Raw genomic sequence first — 26,426 nt, 5'->3', positions numbered from 1 at the left:
GTGTGTGTGTGTGTGTGTGTGTGTTTTAATTGTTAGTGAAGGAAACAAAAATATTCCTCTCTGAAATACTGGGGATCACTGAGCTAAAGAAGGTTAGGCTGGGCGTGATGGCTCACACCTGTAATCCCAACACTTTGGGCAGCTGAGGCAGGTGGATCATGAGGTCAAGAGATGGAGAACATCCTGGCCAATATGGTGAAACCCCGTCTCTACTAAAAATATAAGAATTAGCTGGATGTGGTGGCATGGGCCTGTAGTCCCAGCTACTAGGGAGGCTGAGGCAGGAGAATCGCTTGAACCCGGGAGGTGGAGGTTGCAATGAGCCAAGATCGTGCCATTGCATTCCAGCCTGGCAGCAGAGCGAGACTCCATCTCAAAAAAAAAAAAAAAAAAAAAAGAAGAAGAAAGAAGAATAAGGTTAAAATGCAGGGACACATTCTGCGCTTCTTCTTTGCCTTTCCCACCTAAAGGCAGGCACTTTTACAACACTTGCTTATCAGCTCAGAAGCAGAACTCAGAGACAGTGGTGCCAGAAGATCCTGGAGGAGACTTTGCTCTTTCCACGAATGTATCTTCCCACATTTTCCTGCTTTTTGGAAGTCTAGAGATACTGTATTCTTTGTTTTGTCACTATATAGAATGTATAACTCTTTATTAAAGTACTATGCAAGGCCCTATGCCACTGCCTTGAGAGAGAAATACTTTTGAACTGAGGCCTCTCCCATGTGATGGGTACAGCATGTGTTAATACACGTCAGCTGAGTTTTTCTCTGTTAATCTAACTTTTCAGGAAGGTATCTCAACTACAAATCTATGAGGGAAAGAAAAGACATTATATTTTCTCCCGACAAGAAACAACGGGTTAAGTGCATAGTAAGAACTTGCTTACTACATTCCGAAACATGTCCGAAGACATGTTTTCCCAATTCAGACATTTTTATTTAAGATGTAAAATATATTCTGAAATCAGCTAAGAAATATTTATTTTCTTTCTTCCTTTATATATCATGTTTTCTGACTAATGTTCTTAATTCTGAAGCCCTTATTGAATTATAATATGGGCAAGGAATATACGCATACATTAACCTATTTATTCAGATCCATTCAAAGTTTTATTTTAAGCCAAAAATTAAATTAAAAAGCTAGAGATATAAAACATAATACAATGAACCATAACATTTAAATTTTGCAGAATATGTAGTGTAATGATGATTACACTAAATGTTTTCAAAAAAGCAAACTTTCTTAGGAATGTCCTTAGATAGTAATATGGTTTCCTTTTATATGTTTATTTTTTTTCTTCATTTCAGGGTGTATGTATACAGATTTGTTATATGTATATATTATGTAATACTGGAGTTTGGACTTTTATTAATCCCTTCACTCAAATAGTGAACATAGTACTTAATAGGTAGTTTTTCAACTCTTGCCCCACTTCCTCCCTCTCCTCTTTTTCAGACCCCAGTATCTATTGTTTCCATCTTTATGTCCATGTGTACTCATTGTTTCGCTCCCACTTATAAGTCAGAACATGTAAAGAGAAAAAAAAAAAAAAAAGAACATGCAGTATTTGATTTTCTATGTCTGCCTTAATTCACTTAGAATAATGGCCTCCAGCTATATCCATGTTGCTGCAAAGGACATGACTTCATTTTTTTCCTATCTGTAAGTTCAGCACAAAGATAAATATGTATATGTATGTTTGCATTATTATTAACTATAGTCACCATGCTATACATATGTTGCATATATAACATCTATGTTACATGGTATAGCCTGAATTTTGTACCCACTCCCACCGCCACTCATAGGTTGAAGCCTAACTCTCAGTGTGACTGTGTTGGAGACAGAGCTTTTAAGAAGGCGAGTAAGATTAAATGAGGTCATACAACAATCTTGAGTGCTAGGTTTTGAGCTAGAGTAGAAACATATTGCTAAAGAAACACATAACATGGTAGAAACAATATCTTATATACCTTTTTACTTCCAGTACCTAGAAAAAGTTCTTGACTAATAGATAAAGAGATGATGGGACTCAGGGACTTCATCAGCTCTCTCGACAGAAGCCAGGAACAGAGATAAGATGATACCAGCTAAGACACTAAGAGCTTGAATTAAATGGTACAGAGAAAGCAGAATAGAATTAAGGCAGATTCTGGGACTTCTTGGATTCTACAAGGACTGGACCACTATTCAAGAAAAAAGAAGAAATACCCCTAAAGGGTTTCGGAGATCAATGGGGCTGCTACTCTCGAAAGAGGCCCAGGGAGCAGGAGTGTTTCCTTCTAGGTTTCAAAGGGTGGGCTGCCTCTCCAGTTTCTGCAGGGCAGGATGATCCTGTTCAGCACCTCTAGGGCAGGACCCACCTTTACAGGGAGCCACATGGGCAGTGCCCTTGCAGAGAGAATCTGCCTCACCCACAGAGCCATAAGGGTGACCCTGCCATCCCCGAGGAACTGGGGAGCAAAACATTGAAAAAAAGGATTATTTTCAAGTCTTAACATCAAATAGAATTTGGCTTTTTAGGCTTTAGACTTCACTAGGACACATCATCCATTCCTTTTTCCATTTTTTCCCTTTTGGCATAGAAATGTCTCCTCTATGCCTGCCCTACCATTGCGTTTTGGAAGCATATAACTTCTCTGGTTTCACAGGTTCACAGCTAGAGAGGAAGTTTGCCTCAAGATGAGGCATGTTTCACCCATATCTGATGATATGGTATTTCTTGGTAGCTCTTTGTTTTTCCACAGCTTTATTGAGGTGTAATTGACAAATTAAATACACCTGCAGTAAATAAACAGATCACTTTGTTTGTATGAACATTTTAACAATGTTAAATTCTTCCAGTCCATGAACACAGGATATCCTTGCTAATACATGTTATCATTTGTCTTTTTGTTAATAGCCATTCTAACATGTGAATGTTATATCCCATTATGGTTTCTATTTGCATTTCCCTGATGATTAGTGATGTTAAGCATCTTCTCATGTATTTTTTGTGGACTTATAAAAATTGTATATATTTACAGTGCACATATGCATATATGTGATACACATATACATATACATTGTGAATGATTACCACAATCATGCTAATTAACATATCCATAACATGTAGCATAGTTATTTCTGTTTTGTGATAATAACATTTAATATCTATGTTCTTAGTCATTTTCAAGTATACAATATATTATAAATTTTAGTCACCATGCTGTATAATAGATCTCCAGAACTATTCATCCTAATTGAAACCTTGGTGGGCATGCTGGTCTTGAACTCCTGATCTCAAGTGATCTGCCCATCTTGGCCTCCCAAAGTGCTGGGATTACAGGCATGAACTACCATGCCTGGCCAAGGATTATTTTTTCTATTTCTGTGAAAAATGACATTGGAATTTTGATGGGAATTGCATTGACTCAATAGATTACTTTGTTTGTATGGACATTTTAACAATATTAAATTCTTCTAGTCCATGAACACAGAATATCTTTCCATTCATTTGTGTCTTCTTTAATTTATTTCATTAATATTTTACGGTGTTCAATGTACAGATCTTTTACTTCCTTAGTCAAATTCATTCCTATATGGGATTATTACCTTGATTTCTTTTTGAGACAATTGCTGTTAGTGTATGGAAATGCGACTAATATTTATATGTTAATTTTGTGTCCTGAAACCTATGAACATTTGTTTATTAGTTCTAACAGTCTTTTGGTGGAGTCTCTAGGGTTTTTAATATTTAAGATCATGTCATCTGCAAACAGACAATTTTACATCTTCCTTTCCAGTGTAGATGCCTTTTCTTTCTTTCTCTTGCCTAATTGCTCTGACTAGGACTTCCAGTGTTATACTGAATAGCAATTGTAAGAGTGGGCATCCTTGTCATGTTCCTGTGATTTAGATATGACTTTAAACTTCAGACTTTAGAGTAGGTACTGAATGAATTAAGAGTCTTATGGCTTTTGAGGTGGAAAGAATATATTTGCATTCAAGAGGGCATGAGTTTTGGGGGCCATGAATGAAGGCTATGAACTGAATTGTGTTTTCCTAAAATTCATATGGCGAAACTCTAACCTGCAGTGTGACTGTATTAAAAATAGAACCTGTAAGGAGGTGATCAAGGTTAAATAAGGTCATGAAGATACGGTCCTGGTCCTTTGGTATTAGTGCCCTTACAGGGAGAGACATGAGAGAGCCTGCTCTCTCTCTCTCTGCCCAGAAAGAAGTCATATGAACACACAGGGAGATGGCAGCTGCCAACAAGCCAGGAAGAAAACCTCACCCGAAACTACACTGGCAGTTATCACAGACTTCTAGCCTCCAGAATTGTGAGAAAATAAATGTTTATGGTTGAAGCCACATATACTACAGTACTTTGTTGTGGCAACCTGAGTACAGACTAGTATATCACACATGTGCCACATATACGTCCTGTACCTGTTATGAAAGTGCATATGACACTCAGGAGTTGCACATATACATATGTGCATGCTAAATGTATGTTATGTATCATGTTTTATATAATGCACATCTTCTCTACCTCCCTTTATTTATCTATCTATAAATATATACACATAGATTGAGAGAGAGCAAACAAGCTCCGATCTCCATGCCCGAGAGTTAGCTTGACTCCATTCTGGGACCTCATACTCAAGCGCTGACCCTGGTTATATGCCAATGCCAATGATCCATGCCATTAATCCTAGGGCAGCTAAGTCATAAAACTTGAGAATGTAATACTGAAAAAAAAATCTTACATAGGTCAGCAGTATCACCTTTACTTAAAACAGCTATAAATAATTTTGTTACCGTAAAGGTCTTAACTGTAATAAGAATATTTATATTTGCTGTAATTAATGTGCATTTCTAAATAAAGGAGTAACTTTTCAAAATGTTTTGTTAACTTACCTTGTCACAGATCCATTTCTTAGGATCTTCACTTCGGAATTGTTCTTTGTGAGAAATGGGACTGTACTTGCTTGATAAATGCATTGATGGGATGTACTTTTCATTTTTATGGTATGAAGAAAATGGCAAAAACCTGAAAGACATATTTAGGAGATGTTATTAACCTGATTTCTAGAGACATTTGGTTTTAAAAATAAGGATTTGGAGAAGTATTATAGTGCAGTGAAAATGATACATGATTTAGAATCAGAATACCCAGATTCCATTTCAACCTCTGCCACTGAGCATCTGTGTTATAGTTTCTATTCATCTTTATTTTCTATTCTGCAAATGGAGATACTAAAATGTTCTTCACAGAATTTTTGTGAGTCTCAAGTATTTTATATAGATAGGTGTTACATAATACATTTATGAATTAATTATGCCAAAAACTCAAAATTCATCATATAATGAAAATGTTCTTAATTTAAAAATAGTATCTCTAAGCCAAAAGGACAGCCAGTACAGTTGATTCTCATTGAAGTAGGCTTTCTTTAATCTTAAGTCACTTAAATAATGGTAGCATTATTGGCAGCAGTTATGAATAATGGGGCCTTCAAGTCAGCCAGACCTGTAATCACATCTTAGCTCTGCTTTGCTAGCTGTATTACCTGAATGAGCAAGTTACCTGAATGAGCCTTGACTTCCATATAGGTTTAGTACAATGAATGAACAACTTAATTTATGTAAGGTATTTAACATGGAGGCTGAAAAGAACGTGTCCAATAAATAATGTTGGTGCTAAAAGCAGACACAAAAATCAAAACAACCTGCTGCAGCAATCGGTATCATCATCATCATCATTACTTTAGATATTTTTATCATCAACAGAAAAGACCAAACTTTTAAAACCCATATAAAAACTCTCATGCTTTCAGTATAACCCAGATACCTCACAGAACACACTGAAATAAGAGTAAAGAAAAATTTTTAAAAGTTTCTGTAAGAAGAAATACAACAGAAAATAAGAAAGAGCAATTGAAAATACCAATTAATTTTTACCAGGTGGAAGGAAGATAGGGAATTCATAAATGACACAAAAGAGTTAAGAGAGCTGAAATCTAAGTGCCGAAAGAGTGAGATGTCAAAGAGAAACAGGGCAGTTTGTCCTGAAGAACCACGGAAAGATTCTGGAACTAAATCTACAGTTATTGCAGAAAGTGAGAGAAAAAATGAAGCTGAAAACAATTGCAAGTCTATGTAAGCAGTAATGAAATCCCCAGGTCCATGTCCCAGTCCATGTATCCATAACAACCTATTCTTAGAAAAATTTACACCAAGAAGCTCTAGTCTCAAGGAAAGCAGGTACAGAGGAAGGCCAAGGGGAAGCACCAAATGGAATATGTAGATTTTAACCCAAAGTCTACCCATTGAACTCTTCCCTTGCTCATCTCTTAAGTGCACTGGCAGCTTGGACTTATATCCTGATTGCATCTTCAGAAAATGTGACAGTTCCCAGAGAAATGAGTTCAACTATCAACAATCTAGGGATGTTTTGATTAAAAGGCTGTATGAGAGTAAAATAAAATCTGCCAAAAAGCCACTCTTTTACACACATAGAGTTTCTAATCTAATTTTTACATTTCCTCTTTTAATAGAAACTTAAGAATGGATTAGCAGCGGGAAAATAATCAACATGGAAGAAGGATACAAATCCAAGCATAAGGAATCAGCTGGAAGAAAAAGACATCCTAATGCAGCAAAAGGGTAAATTCAGAAATTTTTAATGCATAAAATCAAAGGAGATATGGTATTAATGAAATAAAATTTGGATGCTTTTTTAGATTAAAAAACCATTTGGAGAAAAGCGGAAGCTCTGGAAAATAAAAAACTATACATAGAAAAATAAAACATTCTCCTGAGAAAAATATTCTAAAATTCAGACTTTAAAAAGAGGTTGAGGTTGAACATATATTTATTGAGCCATTACTATCTGCCAAAATTTTCATGCAGATGATCTCATTTAGTTAAGACAAAGGAGGGTGTTTTCAAAAATCTAAATTCAATTGAAAATTATTTTTTGGCATTTAATAAACTTAGAAAAAAGTAGCATTCTTTCATCAATTTTAATATCTCTCCGCAATTTCTTTATTAATATTAATAAATTCCTTCTTAATATTTTTCCTAAGAAAATATTTTCTAACACTATTAAAAAAAAAAAACCCAGAATACAGAGCTTTGAATTATACAAAGTTACAGAAGCATGTATTACATATGCTCTTGGGAAAAAAGCTCTCATATAAGATAGATTATGGTCCTTCCAGTGCTAATTCACACATGGGATGGACATCACACACACAAAAATTAATGTGGCCCCAATGTCCCTGAGTATACAAAGGAGGTGCTGTGAGCCTGCTGCTGCACTTACAATTTTTATCACTTCTGAATTGCATTTTAATAGTACATTTTTCTTTTATGTCTGAACAAAATTTGCCTTCTCAAGGGAATGGATGGCTGAGAAGACAAGGCTGGAACACTGGGTATTTCCCTGCTCATGAATTAACTCTACTTTCATTTAGTCATCATATTTCATGAAAGTAACATATATGCATATTCTTAATTATACATACATATGTGCATGTATATACATTCAAAAATATCTAGATATTTTATAATCTGTAAGTAACATTGATCTTCTAATTAGGAAAAATTATTTAATTCTTAAATCAGGTTACTCTATAGAGTATAAATAGCAACATTCAAAAAATCACTTTGGTTTATAATAAAATTTTACATAATTATCAATTACTTTAAAACTATGTTCTTTTACCAGTTTTCAATGTATATTCAGCTGTGTTTATGCTTATAGTACGTACTTTTCAATTAAATGAACTTCATGTTAAAGAAGAGTAATATATGCATATACCTGTTTTTTTTTACAGTCGTATCAAAGACACAGGTCTGGCAAAAATTCTCGAAAGTAATGTTGAGATACAGTGGTATATATACAAACAAGTAACACCTTGAATGTCTGGGCAGTTACAGAATAATTGGTGGAGGTCTCAGGAAGCAAAATTAGAAATAGTCAATTAGCTTTCAAAAATATAGGTCCATTTTATATAAAGTCTTTACATTCTGAGTATACTTAATATTATTTTATTATTATATACATATATATATTTTCCAAATAAGAACACTAACAAATTACATTCATTGTTTTTCTACCATATAACTCTCTTTCATTTTCCCCCTTTTCTTAAAGTCCTCCTATTGTTCCTCACAACTCTAGGTTTTCCATCAATGCATTTATTTCACTGCCAGGTAATTCAAATCTTCAAATTATGCACCTCTCTTGCCTACTGAATCCAGCCTAAATTCTCCAACTTAGCTGTTAGGCTTTTTCCCAATGCACCTGATCTGCTCAGGCTGTTCAACCACTCCCTACCTGCTGTTCTCTTGAGGCCTTTTCTGTCTTTCTTCTCCCATGCTACCTCTACGCCTTTGTTTATGCTCTTCCTCCAGAAATGCTGATCCATGCACTACTGCTCTTTCAGAATCCACTTTAACATCCAGCTTTCCTAGGCAGCCTAATCTACCCACTCAGCTGACACTGATTTCTCTACTATCTAAATATTTATTCACTGAACAACTCCGAATGAATTTATATTGTAGGTACTTGGAAAAATACAGGGCCAGGCAGGGTGGCTCACACCTATGATCCCAGCACTTTGGGAAGCCAAGGTGGGAGGATTGCTTGAGGCCAGGAGTTCAACACCAGCCTGGGCAACAAAGTAAAAACTTGTCTTTAATAAATTTTTTTTTGAGACGGAGTCTCTCTCTATCACCCAGATTGGAGTTTAGTGGCGCAATTTCAGCTTACTAGAACCTCTGCTTCCTGGGTTAACGTGATTCTCGTGCCTCGGCCTCCAGAGTAGCTGAGAGTACAGGCACCCGCCACCACCCCCCAGCTAATTTTTGTATTTTTAGTAGAGACTGGGTTTCACCATATTGGTCAGGCTGGTCTTGAACTCCTAACCTTGTGATCTGCCCACCTCGGCCTCCAAAAGTGCTGGGATTACAGGAGCCACCGCACCTGTCCCTAATAAAAATTTTTAACAATTAGCCCGGTGTGGTGTGATGTGTTCATACCCCTACTAGAAGGTGAATTCTAGAAAGTACTGAAAGGAATTCACCTTCTAGTAGGGGTATGAAATGAGATAATAAACACAAGCAGAATGTGATAAGTTTTATAATGGTTGTATGGACAACAGGCAATTAAAGCAAAGAGGAAGATTTGTGTTTGCATACATGTGTCTGTGCAGGTATGGCAAAAATTGTCTTCCCAGACCGTGTATGCCAGAACTGAGTACTGAAAAGCAAGTAGGGTTCAAGTTAAGAATCTGGTGAAAGCTACTTTAGGTGGAAAAAACACATATGCAAATAAATGTAGGTGAGTTAGAGCATAAAAAGGAATGCTGAAGAAACTGAAATGGATTCAACATACCTAGAAAATTCTGTTCTTGTGAAGACAACAAAGTAGATCTCAAACAGCCTTAGTGGAGACAAGATTGTTCATGAAAACAATCCACAGAGGCTAGGCCGGTGGCTCACACCTATAATCCTAAACTTTGAGAGGCCGAGGCAGGCGGATCACCTGAGGTCAGGAGTTCAACACACCAGCCTGGCCAACATGATGAAACCCCATCTCTACTAAAAATACAAAAAATTAGCCGGGCATGGTGGCACACACTTGTAGTCCCAGCTACTCAGGAGGTTGACGCATGAGAATCGCTTGAACCCAGAAGACAGAGGTTACAGTGAGCTGAGGTCCTGCCACTGCACTCCAGTCTGGGCGACAGAGTGAGACTCTGTCTCAAAACAAAACGATACAGAACAACAACGAGAAAACAATGAGGAGTCACCTACAAGCAAATTTCAAAGTCAAGTTACCTTGGGGCAGATACTCACATGTGATGAATTCAGAAGATTTGATGGCATAGGAGTGGGAGGGAAACCTGAGACTCTCATATTAAGCCAATACTTTCTAAGGGGACTAGAGTGGTTCTAGATCAGTAGCATCTTATAGCGCAAGTAAGACAGACATAACTACTCTCTAGAGGAAAATGGTGCCAATTTATGCCATTAGGATTGTTATAGATGAAGTTCAGCTTACTGTGAGAACTCAAAATATTTGTGATGGTAAACACATACAGAAAAAAATCAGGAAATTTGACACAAACAACCGGAAAAATATTACAATGGTCAGATGCAGAATATAAGTATTTGATTATTTAAATCTTTTACAATAAAATCACCTGAGGTAAGGAGTTAGAGATCAGACTGGCCAACATGGCGAAACCCTGTTTTTACTGGGAAAAAAAAAAAAAAAAACTAAAACTAGCCAGGTGTGGTGGTGGGTGCCTATAACCTCAGCTACTCGGGAGGCTGAGGTAGGGAGAATTACTCGAACCCAGGAGTCAGAGGTTGCAGTGAGCCAAGATTGCACTGCTGCGCTCCCGCCTGGGTGACAAGAGAGAAACTCTGTCTTGTACACACACACACACACACACACACACACACACCAATCCGTGGACAATAATATATTACAGATTGATAGAAACCGTAAAACATTTTTGTTTATTTTTACATATGCATGAATTACGACTGCCCAATAGGATAGTTATACAATCTGCAGTAGATTCTGCCTTAAGTAAATTATTTCAAAATAGACACAGTGATAGAGATTTATAGATATCAACACAAGCCTATGCAACATATAAGTCTCAGACACCAAACATGTTCTAGATCAGCTCCCTCTTAGTGGAAGAACGCCCAGTGCAATATATGTATTAAACATAAAACAGGATAAAGGGATACTCTGTTACAAGTCAGGAATTCCACACTGCAATACATTCTCCAATGAGCTATACAATAGCATACAAATAGTCCTTTCATCTAGAATAGAAGTAGGAGAAACAGCAAACCAAAACAAGTTTCTCTAAAAATTTATAGCAGAGCTTGTATAATCCTGCACTTTGTCTATTTGTTTATTTAAAAAATTTTTTAAATGGACATGAGGTCTCACTATGTTGTCCAGGAGGGCCTCAAGCTTCCGGGCTCAAGCAATCTTCCTGCCTTGGCCTCCCAAAGTGTTCTGATTACAGGCATGAACAAACCACACTCCGCCAATCCAACACATCCTAACGTGAGGACTGCTCCTAGACCTGCCCTCAGCATCTCAACAGATAGCAAAAATCTGAGGTGAGCTTACAGATAGCACAGTTATCTCTCCGGGGAGAATAGCCTTACTGTTTCCCTACTGGCAAGTAAAAGGAAAGGGAGAGACAGCTAAGGATTCTCCCCAAAGGGAGCAAATCCAGGGTGACATTCTTACTACTTAAATCTCCCAAGAGGTCAAGAGACAATCTAAGACAGGGAACCCTACCACTGGAACCACCATACCTTGTAGGATGGATGACAGCAGCCCTGCTGGAGAAAGTCGGAATGGGGCGGGGGCAGGGGTGGGAAAGGGGAGGCAAAGGGAGGCTTACGCTTCTCCTAGAGACAGGCCTTGTAATACTGAAAGGGATACTCAGTTCTGCATCTGCATTAGGTAAGCAAATATTAAGTATATAATAAACTCTTGGTGACTTGATTCAGTTAATTCAATTCACTAGATATGTCTTATTAACTAATATGTTCAATACATTGTATTAGACACTATGAGTATAAAAAGGTAAATAAGCAGATGCCCAAAGACCCTTAAATCTCATGAGGGAAAAAGACAAATAACTACAACAGTATGAAGTGGGAGTTGGGGGTAGAACAGGGGGAGGTGAAGCTTTTAGGGTAAAGGCAATAAAAGAAGCATATGAGAACAGAGAGCACGGAGGGCACTATCTAACCTGGGCTTTAACCAACGGGTCAGATTCCATTAGACAGAAATGGGAATTGAGGATGAGGAGGCAAGTAAGGGATCCATGTGAATAGAAGTTCAGAGGTAAAAGACTGGAAAACATATGTGGGCTCTTGTAAGTATGTAGCCTAGTAGCCTGGAAAATAGAATGCTGTTGCCAGGGTGCTTATACTGTCTATTAGAACACGTTAAGTTTCAGCAGTTTCACTTTGTCTTACTTAACATCTCTATGATGGATGTTGGAACTCTATGTAACTGAGAATATTAGCCCACTTGCAGATACTCCTGTCACACCCTATAACCACTGTTGAGGTGCTACACTGGTTCTCTCCTTGAGAGGCTGACTGGGCCACAGCATCACAAAGGCTAACAAAGACTGGGGATCAAGGCGGTGGCCCGTTATCACATTCCTCTCTGTAAACTCTGTTGCTGAATTACAGCCTTATGATCCTTTGATGCCAGGCAAATCTGACACTTTCCACCTTCTATTGGAAGAGATTTTGTATCTATGAATTATAAAATAAATACAGAACTCTTACACAGTAAGTGACTACTGACACATTCACTTTTTCAGGTGGGAAAAGAGAAACATATACTTTTTCTTATTCTCCAAGTAGGGATAAAATTATTTACTTTTCAAGTTTCAAAACCTCCTATCCTATATAGACAAGAAAATATAATAAAATAGCAAACAAGGTCTTATGAATTTTATTGTTTCAATATTCTTATGTTCAAGTAGTAGTTCACTTCTAACTACCTTAAGAGTGACTGTAGGATGTTATTATTTCTTAGCATGCACTGCTGAGGTAATAAATGACAAAGAATCTCTTAGAAAATCAATAGTTTTATTTTTTAAATTACATAAACTAGGAATTATGTCAATTGTTTTTTCTGTTCTTATAGCAGAATTTTAGCACATTCTCAAAAGATCACAAGCTTCATTAATAAAGATGTTAGTCTATGGGCAGCCTCCTCCTTCCAATCATAACAGCATTGGAAGGACACAACTCCTAAACAGGGATATAGGAGTGACTGCTAGGGGTCACCCCAGAAAGTCTGCTTAAAAGGTCCATCTAAAATACTTGCCACAGAAGGGGCAAGGTGTAAGAGCTTTGTAATGTTCAAACAGAACAATTATTTAAATGGGGAAAAAGAAAAAAGAAATAGAAAACTTCCACTGTAGACTAATTAAGGGAAGGGATTCTGTACTCTGGTCTACAAAACTTGCTTTGATAAGCAAAGATACCTGTTTAAAAGTTGGGAAAGAGTTGATGAAAGAACATAAAGAGGAAATATGGATAAATGATGTTGATTGGATCTAATAAATGAATCCACAAACAGCAAATGTTCATGTTATAAAAGTACACCTGCTCAAAAATTACTATTAACTCTAATATTTTAACCATTATTATAATATAGAAAATGGTAAATTTAGGCTGGGTTCTGTGGGTCACACCTGTAATCCCAGCACTTTGGGAGGCCGAGGCTGGTGGATCCCTTTGAGCTCAGGAGTTCGAGATCAGCCTGGCCAACATGACAAAATTCTATCTCTACTAAAAATGTAAAAAATAGCCAGGTGAGGTGGCATGGGCTTGTAATCCCAGCTACTCAGGAGGCTGAGGCAGGAGAATCACTTGAGGCGTAGGCTGCAGTGAGCCAAAATCACACCACTGTACTCCAGTCTGGGCAACAGAGTGAGACCCCGTCTCAAAAAAACAGAAAGAAAGAAATGTTTTGAGGGCTGAGGGGCTGAGTTATAACCAGTTCATGTCTGATCTCATCAGATGACCTGGTTTTCATAAAATAAAAAACTAATCATAGGCTTTTTTAAGGCAAAGCATTTTGAAAGAACATGTAAATACACAAATTATTTGGCAACAGTATTTGAAATAGGATGAGACATGTTTTACACTTGTAGTAAGTATAATTATTAATGAATAGTTTTGCCCCTTCTAAAAAAACAAACCATGTTATGGCTATAAGATGTTGAATATTTGTCCTTTATTATACAGAACGGTCTGAGTTTTGGAAAAAGGTCAGCAAATAAATAGCAGTCTATTTTTCATTACCTTCAATACAAAAAATAAAAACTATCTGTACTTTATGTATTAACTACCTAAATGTCGAGGTAAACCTAATATATAGCTCATTAATACAAACAGATTTCAAAATATAGCTGACATTAGTGGAGTTTTTTAAACAATATTAATAAAATGAGCAACAATCTGAAATAGAAATTAGACAGACTCCCTTTATGGTTGAGGACAAACCATAGCTATAAGAGCTTAATGCACACAGTATTTTATACTTAAAGTAGACTTCATAGCACAAATTTAAAACCCATGAACTATTTAGGCAGCAATATCTTGACCCCCAGGGTGGAGACAGAAATGTGATGTTTAAATACAAAGAATGCAAGTGGCAAGACTATCTGTTCAACTAAACAGTAAGCTTGTATTGCAAGCTTCTAAATTTAACTGGAAAGATATTTTTCCATTTTCCTTACATTCTTCTTAGCTTAAGAGGAATACATTTCCCTGGATTTATTATTATTATTAACAATTTCAAATCATCTTGGCTCAGTAGTTTCATTACATCTATGTAACAAATTTCTGATACATATTTTGCAGAGTTCACTTTATTTTCCTCTGACTGTGAAAAATGTTTTTAAAAACCTCTGCTAAAAGATACTAAAGTTAAAGGCATCAGCTAAATAGCATTCACATAGGCTCTTCTTTCAGGCCATTTACATCGAATGTTTTAAACTAACAAAGTTTCAAGAATGGCTAAAAATGATGAACTCAGATATTTTAAGGACTTATATAAATCACTTAAAAACATTAACTTCTCACTCCTGTAATCTTAGCACTTTGGGAGGCCAAGGTGGGTGGACTTGAGCTCAGGAGTTTGAGACCAGCTTGGGCAACATGGTGAAACCCCATCTCTACAAAAAGTACAAAAATTAGCTGTGCATGGTGGGGGGAAGGTATAGTCCCAACTACTAGGGAGGCTGAGGTGGGAGGATCATCTGTTCCTGGAGGTCAAAGTTGTGGTGATCAGTGATCATGCCACTGCACTCCAGCCTGGGTGACAGAGTGAGACCCTGTCTCAAAAAAAAAAAAAACAAACCCACAAAAACAAAAACGTATACTTAAGGAGGAAAATAAGGTGGCTAAGGTGGCAATAAATACATCTAATTATACCCAGAGCAGTGTATTACAAACTACGTTCTGGGGATGAGATGAAGGGACTCATGGCCAGCTAGGCCATTTGCTCCATGAGGTCAACAGACTTTTGTTACTGGCCACGGTGGCTCATGCCTGTAATCCCGCCACTTTGGGAGGCCGAGGTGGGAGGATTACCTAAGGTCAGGAGTGTGAGACCAGCTTGGCCAACATGGTAAAACCCTGTCTCTACTAAAAATGCAAAAATTAGCCAGGTACAGTGGTGTGTGCCTGCAGTCCCAGCTACTTGGGAGGCTGAGGCAGAAGAATCACTTGAACCCAGGAAACGGGGGTTGCAGTGAGCTGAGATCACACCTCTGCACGCCAGCCTGGGCGACAGAGTGAGACTCTGTCTCCAAAAAAAAAAAAAAAGATGGATTTTTTTTTGTCTTGTTCACTGCTATGTTCCCAATGCCTAAGTAGTACCCGGCATATAGTCAGCATGCAATAATATTTGCTGAGTGAAGAATACATTTGCAAAATGCTATTCACTGTATGATATTTCCCCTCTTTGATGTTCACATCAAATAAAAGCATATTTAAGAATGATAAGCCCTGTGCCAAAAATCCATTTAAGTGTTTTCAATGCAATATTTCCCCAAATCTATTTGAAAAAAACTCATTGTAACATTAGTTTTAAGACTAGTTTTTTAAGAGTTTAGAAAATCACGTTTATAGTAAAAATAACAAAAGAAAATATAGGCCTATCATTGAGACTTCCAGTGTAGCATTAATAAACATCGAAGAGAAATCATAATTTACCTCATTTTTTGGCTTGACTTGTTTTTAGTGAGAATGATTTTTGTGATCTGATGTATTAGGCTAAAATGAGCAAAACCTAGCTCAAGTTCAAGAGTCAGAATTCAATACATAAGAAACCTCTTAGCACTTACTGTTTGGCAACTGTTGTGCTAAGTGTAGCACGTAAGTCAGGAGCTCTGTTGTTGAGAAGCTTATCATCCAGAACAAGGCTCTCTGATTTTTCTGTTGAAGGGCCAGGCAGGTAACATAAATGAATTGGATGTAAACTGAAGAATCCAAGTTTTAATCAACTGCTGCCATGTCAGACTGTGAGCCTGCTCCTTCTAGATCTCCTAATTTTTGCCATAAGCGGAAAAATTTGGAGTTTTAAATTATTTAATTACCATTCTTAATTAATTTTCAATTTATCTAATTTTTAGAATACTGTGGGATCCAAATACAACACCCTCAGAGGCTATATGCAGCTCGCAAGCTAATAGTTTGGAATCTCTGGTTTGGAATTTTAAAGTGAGTATCTAGCTCTGTCAATGATTTTAAGGTCCCTGACAAGATAAATTATATCTTAAATTACTGTTCAAGATTTTGTATGAGATCACCAAATCACCATTAGTTATTCTTAAGAAATTGTAACTGTACCAAAGACGTAACGCAATGATTTTTAAACAGAAGACTACAGACTCTACAGTACATAGAAGGCTTAATGTGGCGTTAATATCCAAAGAAAATACAGGAAAAGTAACAACTAGGTGATAGTTACGGGGGAAAGTAAAATCTAATGAATGACTTCCTGACAGCCAAATCCTAGGTACCCTTTTTAGTTTTCACTGTATTTGAACTCTGCATCAAGCTGGTCATCCCCTCCTTGTAGCCAACCCTGTTTAATTTGCACAATCACTCCTGGTTCTTTCTTGTTGTCTCTGTTTCTTGACTGACTCATTATTATCTGCCAATATCTTAAATTAATGACTGTTAACAAGAACTGTGCATTCGAATCACCTGGGCATATTTTGCAAATATTTATGCCTGCTGAACCAAACTATCTGTGATTGAGACTTAGGAATTCATATGCATGTAATTTTAAACCTCAAGGTGATACAGTTAAGCAACCCTGACTAAAAACTACTGCCGTAACATCAAAGCCATTCCTAGAAATCTGTAATCTTCTCTCTGTAAGTTTCTCCTGGGGGATTAGTCCATCACCAAGGTTTTAACTGTTACCTCTGAACTGATGATTTCTAAATCTTTATCTCAATATACAATATCATTCTTGAACTGAAAAACAGTATTTTAAAATGTTCACTAGGGATATTTACCTTGACACACTAGAGGAACCTCAAATAGAGTTGCCTCCAAGTTAAACTCATTTCCAAATCCTCCATGGTATCAAACTTGCAATGCTTCTTATATATTTTTTCTTAGGTAAGTCAGAACATCACCCTCTAGCCAATCACCTAAGTCAGAAGCCATCAAGTCAGGGCATAAGAGGACCTTCCTGCCCCTGCTCTTCTCAATCTGAGAAGATTCTTGCTTGTAGCTCTACTCCCACAGAAAAACTGTATTTGATATAATGTGATAAACCTTCCCCTTGACCACAGTTGCGGTCTAATAGTATGGTAATTTAACACATCCTATAATTTAACCCTCATTTATTGTCTATTGTGTTCCAAGTCTATGGCTTATGTGAGCCAAGTTGGTAACGTAAATTGAGCAAAACAGATTCTCTCGCAGAAATTTGCACTGAAAAACAAAAGTAGCTGTGGGTTCTGCAGACGGAAGGTTATGTTGAATTAGGCTTGGGTGGTAACTAAGTGAAAGCTAAAGATTGATGGGAAAGAAAATTTCTGAGTTAGGAATCATCAGATAAGCTAGTCAGTAGAAAGAAGCAGGGATGCCACTGAAAGAAGAACACCATGTCCCCACAGCCCCCTTCTCATCCTAGTCCACTTCTTCTTTAGGTCTTTATATCTCTATAAAATTCCTCAATGCATCTTTTAAACATCACCTTAGTTTCTTGAGTTTCCTTGAATGGATCTTTTTTCTTTGAGAGTAAGAAAGCTCTGAGACAGTGATCCTAAATGCATCTGTGCCTGACCACACCATCCAAACCATATCAGGCAAGCCCCTAAATCTGATTTAGGGTTTATAGCAAACTTCTCCAACCCAAGGCCTGCGAGCCACATGCAGCCTAATACAAATTTGTAAACTTTCTTCAAACATTATAAAATTTTTTGTTGTGTGTTTTTTTAAAATTCATTAGCTATCATTAGTGTATTTTATGCATGGCCCAAGACAATTCTTCTTCTTCCAATGTGGCCCAAGGAAGCCAAAAAATTAGACACTCCCGGCTACAGGATCCTACCTATAAAGCAGTTTGTCAACCTTTCTCTACCCTCCATGACCAACGTCTCAGTTCTATGGCAAGTCCTCTTTATCTCTGACCTGGATTGTGACAATGGTCCTCTAACTGGACCATGGCCCCAGTGACTCTGGCCTCCATCCCCATTGACTCCCATTTCTAAACCATCTCCATGGCTATCAAAGTGATACCTGCAAGCTATCTGACCTTTCACTCAGGGCCTAAAACTGGTTTTATGAATGTCTCTACAGCATAAAGTCCAAATATTAAAAGTGTCTTTTTAATGACTTGTCTGATTGTATATACTAAAAGTACATATTCTCAAGCGTATCACTAAAAGTATTCCAAATTATCAAATTATATAGATTTTTTAAATGTTAAACTTCTTTAGACACAGGTGTCTGTAAGAACAGAATTCTAGTATCCTGTGGTCATTTACTTAAAAAACACTTTTTTTTTCTTTCAGAGAAACAGCGGACAAAAAGAGAGCATAGTTCTTACTATACAGCCAAAGTAATAAAGGGCTCTTTCGTAGACAAATTCTAGAACTTCTTAATTATACACAGGCTTATTATCTATATCCCCAGTGTTATAAAGTACCAGAACTTCATTTAAAAAATTAAGCTGGAAAAACGAAGGCAGCACTTTGTAAATTTCCACTGGAAATTAGCTGGGAGAGGCAGAGGAATACTGGATCAAAAGAGGGTAATCATGCTTAACTGTGCCCTAGAGCACCCGCATGTATAATACGATTTGCACAGTAACTACCTCTCCTATTACTGCTTGTTTGGAGTATTCTGTGTTAATGGGGTTAATTTAGTATTTTAACTTAAAAAGGCTCTGCTGATTAATAAATGTTGCACACTGTGCTAGTAATTAAAATAAATGGAAGAGTTACAAATAAAAGTTGAATTGTTAAGAAAACATTATCTGAAAATATATGATAATCTCTATCATAATACAATAACAGTTCAGAAAATATGCAAATTGTAAAGGTCTAAAGTGTCGAAGAAACCACACAAGTCAGAAAAGTTTTGAGATACGTTAAATGTTCTTTTTACTATTCTTTAAAGATAAATAGAACCAATGCTCATCTACATATAGCACATTTTAAAACGTCCTTTCTAAAAACTGTTATTTGGATCTTGTTTCTTAACTTTTCCTACAACATTTTTCTTATGGTAATGACCACAAAATGATACTTACACTTAATTAGAAAAAAATACTTAAAGTTTTAGAAGTGAGTAATTTACTCACTGTTTACTGTTGTTTACTGCAAAGGAGCCTGGTTCCCCTTTTTTAGGGGCCTGTGGACACCAAGCACAGAAGTAAAGGAAAATCCTGAGTCCCTTTCAAGGGAAATCCAAGCACCTAGTTAGCCCCAGAAATAAATAAGTAACTTGTTCCACAGCTATTTGCTTTTTCTATAGAAACTAAAGGTAACATCTTACCATAGGTCCCTGAGTTGTCTTTCATGGGCTCAGGCTCACTGAATGGATCTGCAGGCACCTAGACCCCAGATAAGGGAGAAGTGAAGACTAAACTTTATCACCCTTTATTGTAAGTTCCTTCATAAGGAGCTGGGGGGAAGTCATTCCCTCTAACAGGTTAACATTTTTCTATTGACCCCCAATTTTATTTTTTTTTTAAATGTTGAGACAGGAAGACAAGAAGCTACCTTGCTAGGTGAGACTTTGGTGTTCAGATTAATTATAATCCTGAGCTAAATTTGAGGAAACTCCTTAAATCCCTAACGATTCAAGAGTCTTCTACAGGTTTAAGGTATAGACATTGAGGATTTTAAAAATATCACCAGTGACTGGAGTTTTCTTATAAAGAGGAGTTCATGATTAAAGCATATTGTAGCTATATTTTAAACTTATATAGGCTTTCATTTAAGAAACTGTGAATAGACAGCTCAATAGCTGTCTCTACGTCTTTAAAAAAAATAAAAGTATTAATTTACTGATAGTTATTCAGAGTAGGTAAAATGAGAGACATCCCATAAATATTTAGTAGCATAGCAGAACTGTCACCCAGGCTGGAGTGCAGTGGTGCGATCTTGGCTCACTGCCACTTCTGCCCCTCAGGTTCAAGCGATTCTTGTGCCTCAGCCTCTGGAGTAGCTGGGACTACAAGTACCCACCACCACACCTGGCTAAATTTTTTGTATTTTTAGTAGAGATGGCTTTCACCAGGTTGGCCAGGCTGGTCTCAAACTCCTGGTTCTCAAGTGATCCGCCCGGCTCAGCCTCCCAAAGTGCTGGGATTAGAGGCGTCAGACACTGCACCCAGCCATGACCCCAAATTTTTAAACAGAGCTTCCCTTTCTTAACCAATTGTCAATCAAAAGATCTTTAAATCTACCTAACATCTGTAAGCTCCTGCTTCAAGATATCCCACTCTTTTAGGCCAAAACCAATGTGTGACCTCCATATACTGATTAATGATTTTGCCTGTTGCTTCTGCTTTCCTGAAATTTACTCCTGCCTTTAAAAACTCTTACCTGCAGGCCATAGGGGAGGTTGGGTCTTAAGCATGAGCTTCCTCGAATCTTCTTGCTTGGTGCCCTGCAATAAACGCCTTCCTTTTGTCACTGCAAAAACCTCAGTGTGGGTATATGAGTTCTACTGTGGTGGGTGAATGGACCCCATTTTGGTTTTACAATATTACCAGATCCAATATTTACCAAGGCCCCTATCTAAGCTAGGTTGCAAAAGAGAGAAATGAAGGCACATTAGATTCATAGATATTAGTTCCAGCAAGTGGAGGAGCTCAAGAAATAGAGTTATTAGTTCTGCTATGCTGCTAAATGTTTATGGATGTCTCTCATTTCACCTACTCTGAATACCTATCAGTAAATTAATACTTTTTATTTTTCTAAAAAATGTAGAGACAGCTATTGAGCTCTATACACAACTTCTTAAATGAAAACCTGTATAAGTTTAAAATATAGCTACAATATGCTTTAATCATGAACTCCTCTTCATAGGAAAACTCGAGTCACTGGCATATTTTTTAATTCCTCGATGTCTGTACCTTAAACCTGTAGAAGACTCTTAAATCCTTAGGGATTTAAGGAGTTTCCTCAAATGTAGCTCAGGATTGTAATTAATCTAAACACCAAAGTCTCACTTAGCAAGGTAGCTTCTTGATTTGAAAACCTTTTAGAAGAACACTTGCATTTATTTTCTTTTGCTGTTATAACAAATCACCACAAAAGTTGTGGCTTAAACAATATTATTAACTTATCATTCTTGAGGTCAGAAGTCCGAAATAGGTTTTACTAGGCTAAAATCAAGGTGTTGACAGGACTGCATTCCTTCTAGGGGATCTAGAAGAGAATCCATTTCCTTGCCTTTTATTCTAGAGAAGGGCCTACATTCCTTGATGTGGACCTCATGCCCTATCTTCAAAGCTGGCAAAGGTAAACTGAACCCTTTTCACATTGCATCACTCTGACCTCTTTCCATGGAGTCAAATCTCTTTCTGCCTCCCTCTTCCACTTTTAAGGACTTTTGCCATTACAAAACTGGCCCCGTTCTGATAATCCAGGATAATCTGCCCATCTAAAAGTCCCTAATTTAATCAAATCTACAAAGACCTTTTTATTATATAAGGTAACATTCACAGGTTCCTAGGATTAGGACATGCGGATTCTTTGGCAGGGCAATAGGGATTATTATGCCTAACAGAAAACTAATTGAAACTAGTTAGTTCTCATTTCTATTGTAATAACCTAAATCCACTGTACTTTGCATATAATTATAGTCTCCTGTATTAAGCCAGAATGTTTACAATTAACAGAAGATATTAATGTACACGACGTTTTACACCTCTCATAAGACTATAGTGAAGCCTATATTATAGCCTATATCATATGATTTATAATTGTCCACTCCATTCCATTTCTGCTGTCTTAATGGGTAAATTAAACATTGACTTTTGTAGCTCTGGTACCATTACGGCCTCCCCTTTCCTCTACCTGTTATTAATAATCACTTTTTTCTCCATTTTATCTAAGCAACTTTCATGGTTTCATTTCATATTTGGAAATATTCCTTGAAATGGTCCCTTCTGAAATTTTAAACCCCAAATTTTCTGATCACCATATTCCATAAATAAGAAGTATATATAAGATTTTGTCATATTTTAATAAAGAAATAATAAATATACATATAATTGCATATGTAACCAAAAATTCTTGGATGGATACAAAAATTCTTCTTTAGATTTTTAAATGGATTTGAGGAGATTCCCAAATCAAAGGAAGTAGAAAATTTCTAACAGAAACAAGAGAGAGCCAGGGACGTAAAGAAGAATGAAAACAGCTCAGTATCTCTGGAGCAGAGTTCTTTATGGAATATGACAAAGATTAGCTAAAGAAATCAGCTTGGATCAGATCCTAAAGAAACTATGTTTTGTAATAAGAAATTAAACTTTATCCTAGAGGCAATAAAAAGCCATTGAAAGGCATTTTAGCTGAATAATAATAGCATAATTGAATCTCTTTAGTGCTGGTGTGGTAGAATACACTGAGTGGGAGTAAGACTAGGTAGACTAGGTTGAAGGCATTTTACGGCAATTAAAGTTAAGGAATTCTAAGAAGCCTGGATTAAGATAGTAATAGTATAAAGGGGAAGAGAGGCTGAATTTGAGAAACACTTAAGGACTTGAGAACTTGATAGGATGTGGGTGATGCTGGAGGAGAAGGTAACTCACAAATCTCTAGCTTGTGCAGATAGTTGGTGATACAATTCACACTCAACAAAAGAAGCAGGAAAGTGTGTTATATATTGCATTTAGGACATCGGGTGGAGATACAAACAAAGACAGCAACCAAAAATGTAAATCTGAAATGTAGGATCAAGGGTGTAGAGATTTAGAATGGTAATCATCAGCATAGAGGTGGTAAAGTCTGTCAAATAGAAGCAACCATTCAAAGTTTATACAGAGGAAGAAGAAGAAAGAGAAGATCAAATCCTTCTATCATTTTATTTCTAACCACTTAGCTATTACCAAAATTACTGCAATATTTTTCCTAATGGATTTTATTGCATCTAGGATATTCTTCTCAAGTACATTTATCTCCCAATCAAATTAATATTATTTTTATACCATTCACTTTCTCTCAAAAACCATAAATAATTTTCCACTACCTAGAGGATAAACCACCAACTCCTTGGCCTTGAACTTTTTTGCAATTTTTCTTTCTCTCGCCCTCTTATATAAACATTAGCCTATCAAATTTGTCTTGTCATTTTTCCATCAACTTTTCCTACCATGGTTTTTCTTTTCATATCATCAACCTACTTTTGGCTACTTTCTGTTCTTTTCTCTATCAAAATTTCAAACGTCTTTTGCAGGATTCAACTCAGTTTTTTGTCTATCAAGAATGCTTTCCTAGATCATCAGAGACCAGAGAAAACTTGACATTTTAAAAATACACACATTGTCTGTTACACACACGTGACCATTTATCAAGTACTTGGTAAATCTCGCTAAAAATTTTGTTAGGTTTTCTGATTTGGTTTCAAGCTACGTAAGTTTCACGAGAGTAGAGGCTTTGTCTAATTTATTCACTGCTGTGTCTCTAGAGCTTGGAACTATTCCTGACATGTAAACATCTGTTGAGTCAATAAGTAATCCTTTTTATTTCTCACAATATTTAGATGAGATGAGACCTTCCCAAATACGGGTGGCTTTATAATCATTTACTAATTGCTTATTTAGATTCCTGGCTTCATAAGGATAGGCAGATAAGTAAGGAAAATAGTTTTCTCTGAGATGGCATGAGAAAATTGAAGGAGTTCCCTTAAAAACAAGAACAAATAAAACTTTAAAATGACTTCCAAAAAAACTTCTGTAATCTATCTTCTATGTCTGTATTATTATTGTCCAATTTCTTACATTTATTTTAAAGAAGATGTTTAACTAACAGCTATAACCTACCAGCCTGTGATTATTAAGAAGCATTTTGTCATTCCTAACAGTTAATTAGGAACTCAATGTTATGAATTGTGTTTTCTCAAAATTTGTATGTTGAATTCCTAACACCCAGTACCTCAACATGTTACCTTATTTTGAAATAGGGTCTGACATAGTTTGAGTCTGTGTTTGCACCCAAATCTCATGTTGAGTTATGATTCTCATTGTTGGTGGAGGGATCTGCTGGGAAGTGATTGGATCATCAGGGTGGATTTTCCTTGCTATTCTTAAGATAGTGAGTGAGTTCTCATAAGATCTGGTTGTTTAAAAGTGTGGCACTTCCCCCTTTGCTCTCTGTCTTCTGTCACCATGTGAAGATGTGCTTGCTTCCACTTCACTCTTCCATCATGATTGTAAGTTTCCTGAGGCCTCCCAGCCATGCTTCCTGTACAGTATTTGAAACTGTGAGTCAATTAAATTGCTTTTCTTTATAAATTACCCAGTCTCAGGTAGTTCTTTATAGTAGTGTGAGAACGGACCAATACGGGGTCACTGCAGATGTAACACATGCAGATGAGGTCACAATGGAGTAGGGTAAGTCCCTACTCTAATATGTATGGTGTCCTTACAGCAAAGAAAAATTTGTACACAGACACAGATACAGGGAGAACACCATGTGAGGAAGGCAGAGATCAGAGGAATGCTTCTAGAAATGAGGAACATAAAGACTGATAGCAAACCACCAGAAGTTAAGGTAGAGGCATGAACAGATTGTTACAGAGCAGGAACCAGCCCTGCTGACACCTCCCTCCTGGATTTCTAGCCTCCAGAATTGTAATACAGTACATTTCTGTTTTTTAAGCCATCTGTTTCTGGTACTTTGCTATGGAAGCCCTAGCAAACTAATACACTTAGAAAATTTGTCTTTTAGACGCATAAAGAGAAGCCTTTAATGAGGTTAGGATGCTGTGGTGTAGCTCTGCTCATTGCCTCCTCAACTTCTGGTTCTCCAGGCTCGGGGATAAAATCCAGCCCACCTTTGGAATCTGTGATTTCTTATCATTTCTTTGATGTCTTACATGCAGAATCACATTTGTGGTAATACAAAGCATGTTAATAATTCTCTTTTATGAAGACCCTACTATGTTCCTGACACTTTATATTCATTTTCTCTTTCAATCCTCCTTACAACCTTTTAAGGTAACATTTCTGCTTCATCTTTAGAGAGGTAAATAGTTTCAGGCAGGCCAAATCACTAACCTACGATTATACTGCTGTTTAATGGAGCTAAGATTTGAGCTCATATAGATCTAGTTCCAAAGTTCGTACTACTTATACTATAACACACTGCAATTTTCATAATCATATGAAAACAAAAGAACCAAATGTATTAAACTGTCAGATATAATGCTACCCTTTGAGTCCTTAAAATTAGAAATGAAAGCTCTACCTTCCTAGGTCTAGATAGCAGGTTCCTGATATACTACTTTTAATTCCTTATAGGTAAATTTGGTTTCGTGATAAAAGGACCCTCTGCGTTAACAAACCATGCATCTTTGTGACAGGAGTATACGTCATGGAATTCTTATCTGCAAAAATATAAAACCTACATTTCTAGTATTTCTTTTGCCACACAAGACACAATAATGCATTATCCAGTATACAAAAACCAAAATGGTTTCAGAAGAATCTATGAAAAAAATCAGTGTTTCAACTCTAATAATGGAATCATTCTTAGGCTGAAGACCAATACTTAGCTTAGTTGCAAAAAATATAATAGCTTTGAACCTATAAGAAATTTTTTTAGCATTTCCAACTGGTTTGTTTCTGATTGGTTGATAATCTAGAAAGACTTTGCAATCTCTGAAAGCTTCAGGGCAAAAGGTCATCAGCAACACCGTGGAAGTTGAAGATATGTACAAATATTCCATGGAAAATACAAATTGAGCAACTTCAACTTTCTTTGGGGATAACATTGATAGCTGATCTTTATAGGCTTACCAAAGCAAATAGTAAGAAATGATATCTCAGTATGTTTAATATATAATAATATCTGTAGAAAACCAATCAGATAATCAAAAAGTATTTCAATTATTTGTTTGAGCAATTAGTCTTGTTATTTTGTAAACCTTTGCATCATTGGAAATAGAAAAATAATTCTGAGTAATATAACTCTTTAGCTAATCATCACTAAATTTTATATTTTGCTTGACTAGGTCTGAGAAGCTTTAATCTTCTACAATATGTGTGGTAAAATGAATCTACCTCCTCAAAACTAATTGGAAAATAAAGTTCCTTATTTTCTTACTCATCATATATTGGGTTAACCCAATCAGTTATTGAAAGAATCTGC

The 26,426-nt window shown here is 36.6% G+C and overlaps 1 protein-coding gene across 6 annotated transcripts in view; it reads right to left on the bottom strand.

The window, feature by feature from the left end:
- Window positions 1–26,426, bottom strand: part of SPATA17 (spermatogenesis associated 17) — a 208,397-nt gene that overhangs the window by 58,477 nt on the left and 123,494 nt on the right. For all 6 annotated transcript variants that reach the window (XM_032289249.1, XM_032289252.1, XM_032289251.1 and 3 more), the window contains one exon: window positions 4,909–5,041. In XM_032289249.1, coding sequence (XP_032145140.1) covers window positions 4,909–5,041 — 133 coding nt within the window. The remainder of the gene's footprint in view (window positions 1–4,908; window positions 5,042–26,426) is intronic.

This window comes from Sapajus apella, unplaced genomic scaffold, assembly GCF_009761245.1.
Source record: "Sapajus apella isolate SASKATOON/1434 unplaced genomic scaffold, GSC_monkey_1.0 scaffold22, whole genome shotgun sequence".
Lineage (NCBI taxonomy): Eukaryota > Metazoa > Chordata > Mammalia > Primates > Cebidae > Sapajus > Sapajus apella.
This window is presented reverse-complemented; position numbering and strand designations above follow the sequence as displayed.